The sequence below is a fragment of the Acomys russatus genome, chromosome 21, assembly GCF_903995435.1.
Source record: "Acomys russatus chromosome 21, mAcoRus1.1, whole genome shotgun sequence".
Taxonomy (NCBI): domain Eukaryota; kingdom Metazoa; phylum Chordata; class Mammalia; order Rodentia; family Muridae; genus Acomys; species Acomys russatus.
Genome location: NC_067157.1, coordinates 21,796,284 through 21,811,501, shown reverse-complemented (window position 1 = coordinate 21,811,501; position 15,218 = coordinate 21,796,284). Strand labels below are relative to the sequence as shown.

General features: G+C 42.4%; 1 protein-coding gene across 2 annotated transcripts in view; it reads right to left on the bottom strand.

Annotated features, from left to right (window-relative positions):
• The window catches only part of Pkib (cAMP-dependent protein kinase inhibitor beta), an 80,473-nt gene that overhangs the window by 3,956 nt on the left and 61,299 nt on the right, over window positions 1-15,218 (bottom strand). For both annotated transcript variants that reach the window (XM_051164406.1, XM_051164407.1), the window contains one exon: window positions 1,660-1,836. In XM_051164406.1, coding sequence (XP_051020363.1) covers window positions 1,660-1,836 — 177 coding nt within the window. The remainder of the gene's footprint in view (window positions 1-1,659; window positions 1,837-15,218) is intronic.

The window sequence follows — 15,218 nt, the reverse complement described above, 5'->3', positions numbered from 1 at the left end:
TGAGAGCAATCTTGATGCACGACAGTTAATCTTCAGTCTCAACTTGAGTCGGTTTAGAACTACCTAGGAGATACACCTCTGACTGTATATGTGGGAGCAGCTCCAAAGAGGCTCAACTTGTGAGTAAAACTGACCCTAAAGACGGACAGGGCCACTTTATAGGATCCCAGAGTGGATAAAAAAGTAAGCCAGAAAAAGCCAGCTGAGTACTAGCATTCATTTCTCTCTAGTTCTTGGCTGGAAGGACAAAGGGGACGGCTACTTCCCAGTCTTTCCTGTGTTCCTGCTACGACACATAATTAGCTTCTTACATGCCCGAACAAGGATTTCGGAGAACTCTTTTATAAAGTCATTCTACTTTGTTCTCGTGTTTGTATCACTGTAAGGATGGGGAACCCAGCAGTTCCTGCCTGTTCTGTTCAGGGTTCTCTAGAGGATCTTATATGCAAAGATAACCACTCGCAAATGAAAACTTAGTGTCTACCTGAATTTCTAAACTTCATTGCCCACACACATTTTTTTTTTCTGGAAACACATTGAATTGAGAAGAATCTTCATGACCCACATGCTGAGAAAGCTGGTGCTCAGGTTAACGGTCTCAGAGCTAGACACTGGGATTCCCCTGCTTTCTGAGCTTCAGTGTGTCTCCTAACTATCAGGGCTTAACTATGAGTAACTATAGCGACACAACGGTGGTCTCCCTGGGCCCCTTCTCTTTCTTACATTCTGATATTCCATATATACGGAAAAGATAAAACAGCTCATGTGGCTTACCAGAAATGGGGCCATTTCAGGGTTTGGAGATTTAGTTAAGCAATAGAGCACTTACCTAGCAAGTGCAAGCCACTTAGGTTCTAGGCTCCAGAAGAAAAGAAAGAAGTTGGTATGTTTCATCTATAAGCAAATGTTTTTTTTTTTTCCTTTATGGCGTGAGATGTATTTTGAGTGAACACGCTCAACTGTTTAAAGTGTGTATCTTTAATACAGAGATCTCCAAATTGTCTAACTCTCAAAATGGCCCTCACCTCAAGATAATCTCTCTATGTAGATGCTGTCACATTGAACTTAATTATTCTAGGGGTTATCATCCATTTCCTCCATCTCCACAAGACGTAAATTCATTAGTAGCTCCTTCTGATTCTGCCTATTAGGCATGTCCTTAACCTATGCACCTTTCCCCATTCTTCCTACCCAACTTGAATCCATCAGTTTTTACTTGGCATGTGCTAGCCAAGCTTGTGTCCCCCTCCTTCTTTAAAATACGATGCTATTGCTAAAATACATACATACTGAGAAAAACTGGATAGGACATAGTAGGCTGGGGTGAAGCTCAGTGGAAAAGTCCTTGCCTAGCATACTTGAGGCCCAAAGTTCAAGCCCCAGTTCCACAAAGGGATATATAAAAATAAATACGTGGGCCGGGCGTGGTGATGCACGTCTTTAATCCCAGCACTTGGGAGGCAGAGGCAGGCGGGTCGATGTGAGTTCGAGGTCAGCCTGGTCTACAAAGTGAGTCCAGGACAGCCAAGGCTACACAGAGAAACCCTGTCTCAAAACAAACAAACAAACAAACAAACAAACATGCAAAGAAAAGTTAAGAGGCTGCTCTATAGAAAAAGATTAAAAAAAAAAAAAGATATGCCGGGTTTTTTTTATTACCTTCCTTCACGGACAATGCCCCCAGCTTGAGTGGGAGGTCTGACGATCCACCTGTAGCGACTGAACTCTGGATGTCGGGTAAGGCATTGCGGCGGCCTGCCCTTGCTGAAGCTGCGAAGTTGCTGATCACAGATTCCACATCCGTCATCTCTGATGAATCTGTCCTCATCACAGCATCTATAGATAGAATGTGCACATTAAGAAAGAAAACAAAGCAAAACAAAAAAAAGCTTGTTCAGAGGTAAAGGGTCATCCCAGAGACTGATGGCAAGATCAAAACCACTACAGGCTTGAAGATTGGATCTCTGGTGGCCCACTCACACAGTGTTTGTGCCGTGGCTCTAGGATGCCCACGTGAACATTTGCTGACTAGCACAGGAAGTACTTCTGTGAACCAGATTGCTATAAATAACCCCGGATCCCAAAGCACCACTTGAACGCTTGAGGGTGCAGTAGGCCTGGACTTTCGTTCTGCTTTTCTGCGGATGAATCGGCCAAACTAGAGCTTGGAAACCAATGAGAACAGGCTGCTGTGGCCACTCCCGGAGTATTTATTTTTGGTCCTTCTCTGGGCTGAAATCAAATTGCTGTAACTGCGGGGAATAAACAAAGCACTTTTCCTTACTCTTTAGAAATAGCATTCTACTTTATATCTGCGGCTTTTCACTCCACAGTTGTGACTTCATTTGTTCTGATTCAGATGAAGTTTTCAGTGCACTCGTGTTTACGCTAGGCACCGTTTTCCTTGCCTTTGAGTGGGCCCCATCACTGCGAGCACCTCCGGAATCCACCTTTATCCTGCTAGTCATGGTCCCTTCTCTCACAATTCCTAGGAACTCATTTGTTGTACGGGAGGTAGCAGTTTTTTACGTATTTTGAAAAACCTAAACTGAACCTCTTTCACATAATTTTTTTTTTTTCTTATACGTTTTCCTAAGAATTGATGTTGAACTGTAACTAGGAAGCTGTGATGGCGGCAGCAGGCTTACAGAGTAGGTATTTTGTGTCAGGTTCCAGCAAGGCTGTCAGAATGCTGATGTGAATATATATATGTACACACACACACAATGTATATGTGTTTGTCTATGTGTGTTTATGTATATATGTATATATATGTACATATGCATATATGTATGTGTGTAGATGTGTGTGTGTATATATATATACATACACACACACACACACACACACACACACACACACACACACACACCCTTGCATGGTTTTTGTACTCAGATGAACAACAGAAGGTATATGCTTTCTGAGAGATTATCTCACAGCACAAATGGGCCCAGTCTCCAACAAAGGATGGACTAAAACCTCTTTGGTGTTTATGACATAGTAAACTCTGGAGAAGAAACCAAGCCAGCCTTCTCACAGCAGTTGAAGGGTGGCTCTTCTTAGACAATCAACTTAGATTCAGAAAATGCTAATCTCCAAATGAGCCTGTGCACACATGCTGCATCTGGAAAAGGGATGTGGCTCTTTGCTCATCATGTGGTGCCCTATGTGTTCCTCGGGAGTGTGGTGGCGGTCTGAGACTGCTCCTAAAAGACACCTTCTGTCACTGTGCTAGCTAGTCTCCTTTTAAAAGCATCAGATAAGGCTTGAGGACACAATCTGGGAATGAGACTTTCAACTGTGTGATATTTGACAAGTGTCTGGCATTGACAGCTCGGAGACGTACAATGAACACTGGACTATTAGTTCAAAGGAACCTACTTGATTACAGCCTACCAAGGTGACATTGGGAAATTCATTTACATTTATAAGTCACAGTTTCACGTCTACAAATCAGGTATGACAATTAGCCCATCTTATTCACAGGATTGTCTTTGTGGAGAACTAGAGAGATGGCATGTAAACATCTCTTTGTTCCTGTGAGAACAATTGACTACTGACAAGTTGCACCACTGTTCATCTCTCACTACATTTTATTTTACCTCCCTCCTGTGTGTCCTCTTTAATCCCAACAAGAAGCATCTTCCTGCTATAGAGCTCTTGAATTTTCTAACAGAGACACTAGCATTTCTTCAGTAACAACAATAGATATTTTTTAATCTATCTCACTTAAACTTCACTATAATTCTATACAGTAATGAGGTATGGTCCCATTTTATGGATGTACCCCCTGGGACTGATAGATTCAATAACTGACTTAAAGTTGCACAACTCCTAACATAATATGGGGTAGAGGTGTAGTCCAGATAACCCTGAAATCATGATGACACAGATTTTTAAGAAAAGTTACAAAGTCCTGATGATATATGCAGCTAGCTGCATGTGTGCGTCCAAACAACATCTCTTCGCATAACTGCAAAAACATTATGAATGGCTTGGTGGACCAGACCTTGATTTCATGCTTGACTATCTAAGGACATAGCCTTAAAGCTGAAGATAACAAGATATAAAAATATTAAATACATCATTTTAAATATTTAAATGTCGGACATGTTAAATCAAACAATACATTTCTTTATTTTAGGTTTTTTGAGATAGAGTTTCTCTGTGTATCCTTGGCTGTCCTGGAGTCACTTTGTAGACCAGGCTGGCCTCAAACTCACAGAGATCCACCTGCCTCTGCCTCTCAGGTGCTGGGATTAAAGGTGTGTGCCACAACATCCAGCTTACATTTCTTAACAAGGTAAGAAAGTTAAAAGATTTTTTAAAAAATCTTATATCAAACAAGAATGTCTAGCCAGATGGTGGCGGCACATGCCTTTAATCCCAGCACTCGGGAGGCAGAGGCAGGCGGATCACCGTGAGTTCGAGGCCAGCCTGGTCTACAAAGTGAGTCAAGCCCAGCCAAGGCTACACAGAGAGACCCTGTGTCAAGAGAGGGAGAGAGAGAGAGAGAAAAAAAAAAACATGTAGTTCTGTTTACATCTTGTATACTGTATACAAATCACAACTTGAATATTAAAAGAGAGTGTCTAAAACGTGGCTACATCCATCAATGTGGAAGCAAAATTCTTGGTCCTGGGTTAATGTCTTTGCTATTTGGGAAGCTATTCTTTTTACCTTTATATTTATTATACCATGCTTCAATTTTCTAAACAAAAACATCACAAAACTATGCATGTCAGTTAGACTCAGTAATGATGATCTTACTGCGTAAGAGGAGTCAGAACTGGCTGGCCAGAGAAAGCCAGCAGCCAGGCTGTCTTCCTCAGGGGCTTTGCTCTGTTGTTTCTCAGTTTACATTTGCTTTCAGCTCCTCTCAGAGCCTGGTGCTGAGGCTGACCAAGAAACCTACTTTGCCAGGCCAGGCAACTCATCATCTCAGGCCTCAGAACCATGAGAAGGTGGGGCATTCTACGATGAATAGCTCTCTATCTTTCTGGCCCAAAGTGTTGGGGGCTTACAGAGAGCTTGCAGTGGGACCCTGGATTCTGGGTATGGTATCGGACTTTTAAAAATTCTCTGGCAGTAGTCTCTCCCTGAGGCATTGGACATAACCGAAAATAATATGAATAAACCATGTACATCATGCTACTGATTTTCTAGTGCTAGGGTGAGGAGAACATGTCAGCTCCACCCACAGAAGCATGTCCATAGAACATTTTTGAGATGTAAAAGTAGTATTTGTATCATGGGAACAAAAAGGGGAAAATGATGAACATGAAGTCATCTCAATTTTGTACAAAGAGAGAAAGAAAGAGAACTATTTGGAAACTGCAGCCAAAACAAGGACAATATTGGCCAGTTTTTAGTTCCTTTGACACATTCTAATCTGTGAAATTGAACATATATAACTTTTATTGTATAGAAAGATTGACGCAAGACCAATCATGAGTCAGCAGACAACTCAACACAGAAAGTTCAAGCAATAATATTTTGAGCATATAAATAAACAGCAAATCATGCAGTATTATTCCTCCCTTCCCTAAGTAGTCATTTTATTTTTCTATGTCTTCCTAGATGGTAGCACTTTTATATTTTGTTAAGAATGGTGTATGTACAGACAACAGCTCTTTTTTTTAATGCTTCGTGACATTTAAAAAAACATAATTCATAGGAAGATGATGTAATGCAGCCGCCAAAGGAAATAAACCCGAGATAAGCTTCTAGGCATTTTAATTTTGCAAGCTTAAAAAGCTAATTACATGAATGTTTGCTAACCATGGTGGCTGACTCACTAGCCAAGCTTCCTCTTTCTTGTTCGTGTTCAGAATTAACAGAGGTCTCTAGTTGAGCTCTGCTCTGTCAACTGTGCTGCTTTCAAGGGCTGGAGTCATTCGAATATCAGGAGATTTCATCAAAGCCCTGTATTCCGAGTGAGGGAAGGCCCTTTGTGTTGGCCTGGACACACTTGACCTCACACGAAAAGCCATGATATAGTCACGTACACATGCACACTTTGCAATCTCAAAAGTATGGAGAATAAAACATAAGCAAAAATGAAGATAGGAAGATGTTCGAGCTACATAGAGTACTAGATTTATACATATCTGCATAGTGTATGCATATATACACATAAAAGTGTGTGCACACACACACACATGAGTAATCACTGAACTCCCAGTAGACTTATGAGAATTCTAGCAAATAGTGTTTCTTTGTTGAAAGTGCAGCTACAAATTGATTTTACAGCTTCTCTACCTACACACTGGGCAGTGCATCTTCTTTCTCACACTAGCCTTTCCTCAGATATCATTGTTTGAAGCTGAGAATATAAGCAGGCTGATATTTTCCTCTTTTTCTTAATCCCTCACTGTCATCCTATATCCCTCAGTGAAACTACTACTTATTCTGTGCATAACACGTCAAATAAATTTCTTACTTAGTTCTTGAAAGGGTGCTATGAGTCAACCTGTGTGTGTGTGTGTGGGGGGGGGGAACACCTCAAATTTTTTAAAAAAGGAATTCTAAAAGTATATTTTGGGAAGTCAGTGTTTTTCCTCTCCAAAATCAAAGAGAAGAAGACAGATACTAGTCCCAGCTGACACCTAGGGGCTAAGGGTTCAGCTCAGTGAGAGAATTCAGGCTTAGTGTGTGTGAAGCTTCATCAATAACACTTTTCAGAGAGAAAAGAAAAAGACAGGAAAGGAGAGGAGACTGGGAGGATGGGAGGGGTTTGGAGAGGGGAGGAGCGAGGAGAGGGGAGGGAAGGAGAGGGGAGGGGAGGAGATGGGAGGAAAGGAGAGGATGGGAGGGGCTGAGAGAGGGGAGAAGAGGAGAGGGAGGGAGGAGAGACGAGGAGAGGATGGGAGGGGCTGGAAGAGGGGAGGAGAGAGAAGAGGGGAGGGGAGAAGAGGGGAGGAGAGGAGAGGATGGGAGGGGCTGGGAGAGGGGAGAAAAGGAGAGGATAGGAGGGGTTGGGAGAGGAGAAGGAAGGGGAGGGAAGGGGAGCAGAGGGTGGGGAGGAGGGAGAAGAGAAGGAAGGTTCTGTCTCTCTCTCTAATCTTCATACTTTATGCTGGCATTCTTCAGTTCTCTGTTGGTAGAGGTCCTTAGTTTGTGATTTTTCTGTTTTGTATACACAGAGCTCCTCCAAGAATGGTGGAAAAAGCAGAATAGATGCTTCTTTGGGCATCAACAAATCAGATATCCATTTAATCACATGTCTGCCCTACACCATCCCACAAGCCACAAAGAGGAACTAGAGTGTGCTAAGATGAGACGCAGTTTATTTCCTTTCTTAACCTCAGGTTCTAATGTTAGAAAATTAAGTACATGGAGCCTGAATTAGCCATCTCCTATAACCAGGCAATGCTTCCAATGGAGGGGTTGGGACAGCAATGCAGCCACAAAACCCCTGACCTACAACTTGTCCTACCTACAAGACGTGCAGGAGTAAAAATGGAGCAGAAACAGAGGGAATGGTCCAGCTTGACACCCAAGCTTTGTGAGAGAGCCCACCCCTGACACTGTTACTTTACTTGCAGACAGAAGCCTACACACTTGTCATCAGAGAAGTTTCACCTTTTGCAGAAACTCACAGCCAAACATTAGGCAGAGCTTGGGAAATCCTGCAGAAGAGGAGGAAAAAGGATTGTCGGAGCCAGAGGGGTCAAAGACACTACAAAAAAACAAAAACAAAAACAAAAAACAAACAAAAAAAAACCTAAAAAAAAACAAAACAAAGAAAAACAAACAATAAAACAAAACTACAGAATCAACTAATATGGCCCCACAGGGGCCCACAGAGACTGAAGTGCCGACCAGGGAGCTTTCATGGGATGGGCCTAGGCTCTCTGCACACATGTACCAGTTGTGCAGCTAGTTCTTCATGTGGGACTCAAAACTGGAAGCAGGTGCTGTCTGTGACTCTGTTGCTTGCCTTTGGGACCCTTTCCCCTTACTAGGCTGCCTCTTCTAGCCTCAATAAGAAAAGATGTGCCTAGTTTCACTGCAACTTAATAAACCAAGGTGGGTTGAAATCCATGGAAGGCCTCCTCTTTTCTGAAGAGAAAGGGAGGAGTGGATGGGGTAGGGAGAGGGTGTGTGTGTGTGTGTAGGACTGAGCGGAGATGGGGGAACTGTATTCATGCTGTAAGTAATTAATTAATTAAAAACAGAAAATAATTTGTAATATGCTCAGCCCTGTTCATAGCAGCCTTATTCATAATAGCCAGAATCGGGAAACAGCCTAAATGCCCCTCAGTTGAAGAATGGATAAAGAAACTGTGGTACATTTACACTATGGAATACTACTTAGCTATTAAAAACAAAGAAATCCCAAATTTGTGGATAAATGGATAGGACTAGAAATGATCATACTGAGTGAGTTAACCCAGAAGCAGAAAGACTCACATGGTATATACTCACTTATAATTGGGCACTAGCCCAAAAGGCATATCCCACGAAAGTCTTCACTTACCAGGAGATTGGGATAGATGTGAGGACATTCTACTGGGACTCTAGGTAAGAAAAATATAGGAGATGGAGAAATAGAAGGACACAGAGGGTCCTAGAAACCTACAAGAAGAACACTGTGGTGGGTGGATTGTGGTCCAGGGGGTTCTGCTCAAACTATTGCACTAACCAAGGCCAATACAATGATAAACATCAAACCCCTACTCCGATCTACCCAATGGACAGGACATTCTCCACAGTTATGTGGATAGTGGGGACTGACTCTGACATGAACTCTGGTGCTCCATATTTGACCACCTTCCCTTGGTGGGGAGGCCTGGTGGCACTCAAAGAAAGAATAAGCAGGATACCAAGATGAGACTTGATAGCCTATGAACATATAGTTGGGGAGGAGGGCCCCCTCGGTCATAGACCTAGGGGAGGGAATAGGGTGAAAGTGGGAGGGAGGGAGGAATGGCAGGATACAAGTGATGGGATAACCATTGAGTTGTAATCTGAATAAATTAATAAAATTAAATTTAAAATAAAAAATTTGTAATACAAAAAAAGATGGGAATCCTTTAACACATCTGTTTAGTCAAATGACACCACCATTTCTGGGTAAGGCTTAAAAGTATTTGCATAAAATTACATGTTGACTTGGAAATATCACTCTTTGAAATCCCATCATTTGTGGTATACCTAAGTCTCTAGTGTAGGACAAAAATATTTTCAATGCTTAGATTCTTGCATGCAGTGACAAATTCTCAACATATATCCACATGCATATTGAAGCTGATCTAGCACAGATAATTTTTAAGCAACTAAGACCGTTGTATTCAAATCCAGACTTAATTTTATTCTCCAACAATCTTCCAGATGAAGTCACACATATATCCGAATGCCTTTCCAGCACCATGACACTTACTCTTTCAAAGCAGGACCACCTATGATATTAACATGATCTGAAGTGGAGGGTAATAAATACTATGGCACATGGCACAGCAAGCACAGCTACCTCTATGGTGGTATACACTCAGGAGATTCCTTTACTGGGCCATGTTGTGCCTTCATGTTTTCTAAAGAATAAGATAAAAACATAAGACTGTAAGTTGAGTTATCAATGACAACATAAATTTTGTTATACTAACATATTCAACCAGCTCTGCATGAAGGTCATAGGCTAGGAGAATGCAGGGCCTTGTTGGGGGGAGCGGGTGAGGGGGGTTAGCAAATGTTAGTTGTTATTTGCAGAGTCATAATTAAAGCAAAACTTTTACAGCCATCAACTTTTATCCTCAGCCAGGCACCCATGCTCTGACACAAGCCTTCTCTGCAAGGTCATTTATATTAAACTGGAGAAACTTCCTGACCTAAAGTCGTAGCATAACAGTCATAAGCTGTCTGTTGTACATATGCAACCCCTGATGCTTTAGGCCAGCTCCATTATCTTAACAGAGTCCCCTTTATTATGATTTTACTATCAACAAGGAAGACAACATCACGGACAAAAGCTGTAAGGAAACTGCTCTACCACCACAAAGGAACTTAAGGCAGCAACTTAAGTGTGAACAGTTTAACTCACGTACTCTCATTTTAGAAAAATTTAATAATGTGCATGCATACACGCATTCATCTTTGAAAGGAAAATTGCTGCAGTGTGATGCAAATTAAACAATGCACTATCTACCCTATCAAGCAAATTTAAGAATCTATACATTTGCTTAACTTCTTGGGCCATTTTTTAAGTCCATCAATACAACCCATTTTATACCTACATATCACACAATAGAATGTTCTACTTATTATATGTCAGTATAGCTTATAAGAAACTTTTTATTTAAAAATCCTCCTGAGGAAGAAGGAAGACGCTGGTGCAGGGGGAGGGCCCGGAGGACCGGGAGGCCCAGGATTAGGAGGGCAAGGTGGCTTCCGCGGAGGATTCAGCAGCGGTCTTAGGCGCCCCGGTTGTGGCCGAGGCCATGGCCGTGGTCGAGGCCGCGGGACTCGTGGAGGGAAAGCCGAAGACAAGGAGTGGATCCCCGTCACCAAGCTGGGCCGCCTGCTTAAGGATCAAGTCCTTGGAAGAGATTTATTTGTTCTCCCTGCCCATTAAGGAATCCGAGATTATTGTTTTCCTGGGCGCATCCCTAAAGGATGAGGTTCTCAAGATCATGCCAGTGCAGAAGCAGACATGGGCTGGCCAGCGGACCAGGTTCAAGGCTTTTGTTGCTATTGGGGACTACAATGGTCACGTTGGTCTTGTGTTAAGTGTTCCAAGGAGGTAGCCACCGCTATCCGAGGGCCCATCATCTTGGCCAAGCTTTCCATCGTCCCTGTGCGGAGAGGCTACTGGGGAAACAAGATTGGCAAGCCACACACTGTTCCATGCAAGGTGACAGGCCGCTGTGGCTCTGTTTTGGTGTGTCTCATCTCTGCCCCCAGAGTCACTGGCATTGTCTCAGCTCCTGTGCCCAAGAAGCTACTTATGATGGCCGGTATTGATAACTGCTACACATCAGCCACGGGCTGTACTGCCACCCCGGGCAACTTTGCCAAGGCCACTTTTGATGTCATTTCCAAGACCTACAGCTACCTGACACCGACCTCTGGAAAGAAACTGTGTTCACCAAGTCTCCTTATCAGGAATTCACTGATCATCTTGTGAAAACCCACACCAGAGTGTCTGTTCAGAGGCCCCAGGCTCCAGCTGTGGCTACCACATAAGTTTTTCCAAGAAAAATAAAGTGGATTAATTCTGTTTTAAAAAAAAAAAATCCTATGTCCCATTTGTTCACCCATCTTTGCACTAAAAAGGGCTTAACCTTCTAGTCCCAGCCTCTATAAGTAACTCATATTTGCTCTTATTTGACAGAAAACCATTTCAAATGAGGACTTCAACACACACATTTTTGTTTTGTTTTGTTTTTCGAGACAGGGTTTCTCTGTGTAGCCTTGGCCATCCTGGACTCACTTTGTAGACCAGGCTGGCCTAGAACTCACAGTGATCTGCCTGCCTCTGCCTCCCAAGTGCTGGGATTAAAGGTGTGTGCCACCATGCCCAGCTCAACACACACTTTTGAGCCTTGGCATGAGTCCCGCACGAAGTCGTACCTGTTTCAGACGTGATCCTTTCATTTAAGTAGCCCACACAGAGAAATTGAAAGTCTGATTATCTAAAAGTGAATATTCCTGAAACTGGTTCCGCAATTTTTAAATTGTCTTTTGACTTCTAGCAAAACTATGAGGCTCTCTTATAACTAAATTCCTCCTCCTATTAATATTAAAGACTATTAAAGTAGGATTAATATAACTTGTTTTACCATCTTGGCCTCAAGCAACCAATGGCTCTAAATGTCCCTAGTTAGTAACTACACAAATAAAATGTGTTAAGCTGTCAATTATATTATTTTATCAAGGCTACGACAGAGCATTGTTATGGACACCAATGGCCCTCTTAGGTCAGTCTGTGGGTAATCTCTAGGGACAGCCTATGACATGGATTATAAAGACACAACGGTTAATTCTTGTGACATCCCTAGAGAGCAATACTCCCACACACACATCACTTCCATCTTGGCGACCTTCTCCAACATCTGAATCAGAAAAGTCTTTTGTCACAGAAAACACTTCCTCAATTCCTCCCATGAGAGAGTCTCTCCCTAAAAGAGAAATTTCTTACATTCTTTCAGCAATAAACTGTCTTAATGCTGTCATCAGTAGTTAAGCTGGGTCCAAATCTTCAATTGACTTGTTTTTAAACAAAATCCCAAACGTTCGATTGGGATAAAGACTCAGGGGCCAGCCGCCGGGATGAAAGCCTGCTAGCTCAGAGAAGCAGAGAAAGCATCCAGCTGCCTTTCCACTCAGCATTCCCAGGAAGAAAAAGCCCCTTTTCCTTAACTACAATGTCTGAAAAACCCCCTCAAACTGAATGTAGCCTCTCTTCTACTTCCTGTGTGCAGGCTCAGTTTTCTTAACAAATAATATTTTATTATGAACTTATTAAACAGGTCTACCTCCCTTCCAACCCGACTAGCCTAAATAAGAGGGAAAGGAGTTTAAGGAAAACAGGATTGAAACCTGGGTGTCACTTCCTAGGAACTGATTCTCCTGGCGGAATCAGCAGGATTTCAGCCGACCAGCAATCCCAACAAACTTGCTGCTGGAACCTGGAGCAACCGGAACCAGAAGCCTTAGCCAGAGCCCAAAGCCGCTGAAGCCTTCCCTGGAGCAGTTCTCTTTAGGAGCCTCTCAAAGTGCAGGAATAAACAGCCAAAAACCAAGTCATAACAAAAAGCTCTGCCTCCTGTTTTTGGATATATATTTCTATCTCTCTATCTATCTATATATAGGGATAGATAGATATAGATATCTCCTCTCAGTCTGTTCAGGGATGTTTTTCAGCTGGCAACAAAGCCCCCCATGAAGTGGTTGGACTTCTAAGTGGAAAAACATCCTGCTCTCTCACATCTAAGTGGTAAATATCCCGCTCTCTTCCCACACTTGGGATCAAAACAAAAAAACAGGTTTATCTCCCGTATACCTGTGTGTCTCTCTGTCCTCTGGACTTCCTCTCACTCTCTATGGTTCACTCCCTGTCAGCTGGCTGCTTGCTCTGCCTCTTCATCTATGGTTGGCTTTACTTATCCTGTTACAGAGAGCTCTTGGATTAAAGGTGTGTACTAGGGTAGGGCCACACCACAACTACCTGTTTACAATAAACAGAAAGCTCTTGGATTAAAGGTTCATGCTAGGGTCTAACCAATCCTCAACTAGAAATAGGTTTTCCCAGTTCACAATCTCAGAGTTCACAGTGTCATCAAATACCCTGCAACACAGTTGTTTCACAATGCTTAAAAGATAATATTTAGTCTGAGTAACGTTATAATTACAAAATATGACTAATAAAGATCATCTCCCCTCAATTCCTTATCCCCTTAACTTTACTCAGCATTTGTTAACTTCTAGAATAAATATATTCTAATTTAAAGAGCTATAACCCCAAACAAAGGCAATAGTAAAAGCAGGAGACATGGCTAAATTATTGAAAATGTTCATAAAAGTCACCTGGATAAATAAGTTGACATATAGGATATATATATATATATATATATATATATATATATATATATAAATTATTTTATTTTCTAGTAATTATTTTATCCATTTAATAAAAATTCCTTAGAATGTTTCTTATTCCCTCTGTAAATGAATATAATTTTCATATCTTTCCCTTGCTATGCATAAAAGAGGAAAAAACAATTGTACCCTTTCAACCTCTGCTTTGTTTTTCCCGAACTTTTTTTTTTTTTAAATTATGAGAGAAAAAAATTTTTTTAGTGTTTGGTCAAATATGTAAATGCATTATACTTATTTTAAATCACAGGTCTTCATTTTTTACTTCATATTCTTGATAGTCCTCAGCTCAATACCCTTCACTTTCCCATTAAAATGTATTCTGTCTGCATACTTTCAGATAATTCAGGGCAATCTATGGGATTCATTCCTTCACGTGGCTTATAGCATGAAAATTAAGGTGTGGTTTGTGTGTGTATGTGCGGCTCCAACCTCTGGTAAAATGGAGCGGGCCTTGACTTACTTAATGGCATGTGTCTCTCTCTCCTCTGCTGTCACAGTGAAATCCTAGTTAAACCATTCTTTTTTTTTTTTAATTAATTTATTCATATTACATCTCGATTGTTAGCCCTTCCCCTGGTTCCTCCCATTCTTCCCTCCCTCCCACTTCCCCCCTTCTCCCCTCCCCTATGTCTGTGATTGGGGGAGACCTCCTCCCCCTACGTATGCTCTTAAAGTATCGAGTCTCTTCTTGGTAACTTGCTATCCTTCCTCTGAGTGCCGCCAGGCCTCCCCATCCAGGGGACGTGGTCAGAAAAGGGGCTTGTTGCAGAGAGCAGGCACCATTCCTGCCTATTCCCAGGGAGCAGACTTTAGCTCCTAGTTAGCACGAGGCAAATCCTATCCTCTCTGGGAATACATACACAGCATATTCTCATTACTGGTTACAGCTCCTAGTCATTCACTCCACCCTCTCCAAGCCTTTGCATGGCCTGCAGTGTTCTTGGCCTTGTGCGATGAGCATGTGCGAGCCCAAACTTTTGTGGATCTCAATCTGTCCCGTGTCAGGTGTGTTCAGCCACTGCCAGGTCTCCAGAAAGGTGTTCTCTGCCTCACCAGTAGGATGAATAGGAACGAATGCAAACTCCTGGTGTCAGGAACTGTATAGCCTTCCGATCGGTGATATCTAAAGAATATCTAGTTAGCAAAAAGTAATTGCTGTTGGCCAACTGGTTCTGAGATATGGCAAAAGCTGAAGGGGAACTTCTCGTCGCTGGGGACTCTGACTTGTGTGTGGACTGTATGGCAAGCATGTTGTTCCTGTCAACCATCGCTGTCTCTTTCCACGCTATGAAACCCTTGCCTCCAAGATGAATATTGTTCATCATCCCCTGATATCACATGATGTCAGGTTGAGCTTGTGGGACAGGGACAGGTGGTCAGTCCTCTGAGGCTTCTTCTTCAAAGGGCAGTGCCTTGACCGATTTGAACTTCAGCCCTGCTTACTTAGGTTCAGGCTAGAGTTCTCGGGTCACCGTGTCTACTCTGGACACTGTCATGAGTTACTCAAGGTTACAATATAGATATTGTTTGTCGTTGTACATACAAGGGACAGGCCAAGGGACAACCCTTTGGAAAGGTCTGTGGAAAGGAAGGAGACCACCATCCTGCAGAGAATTAAG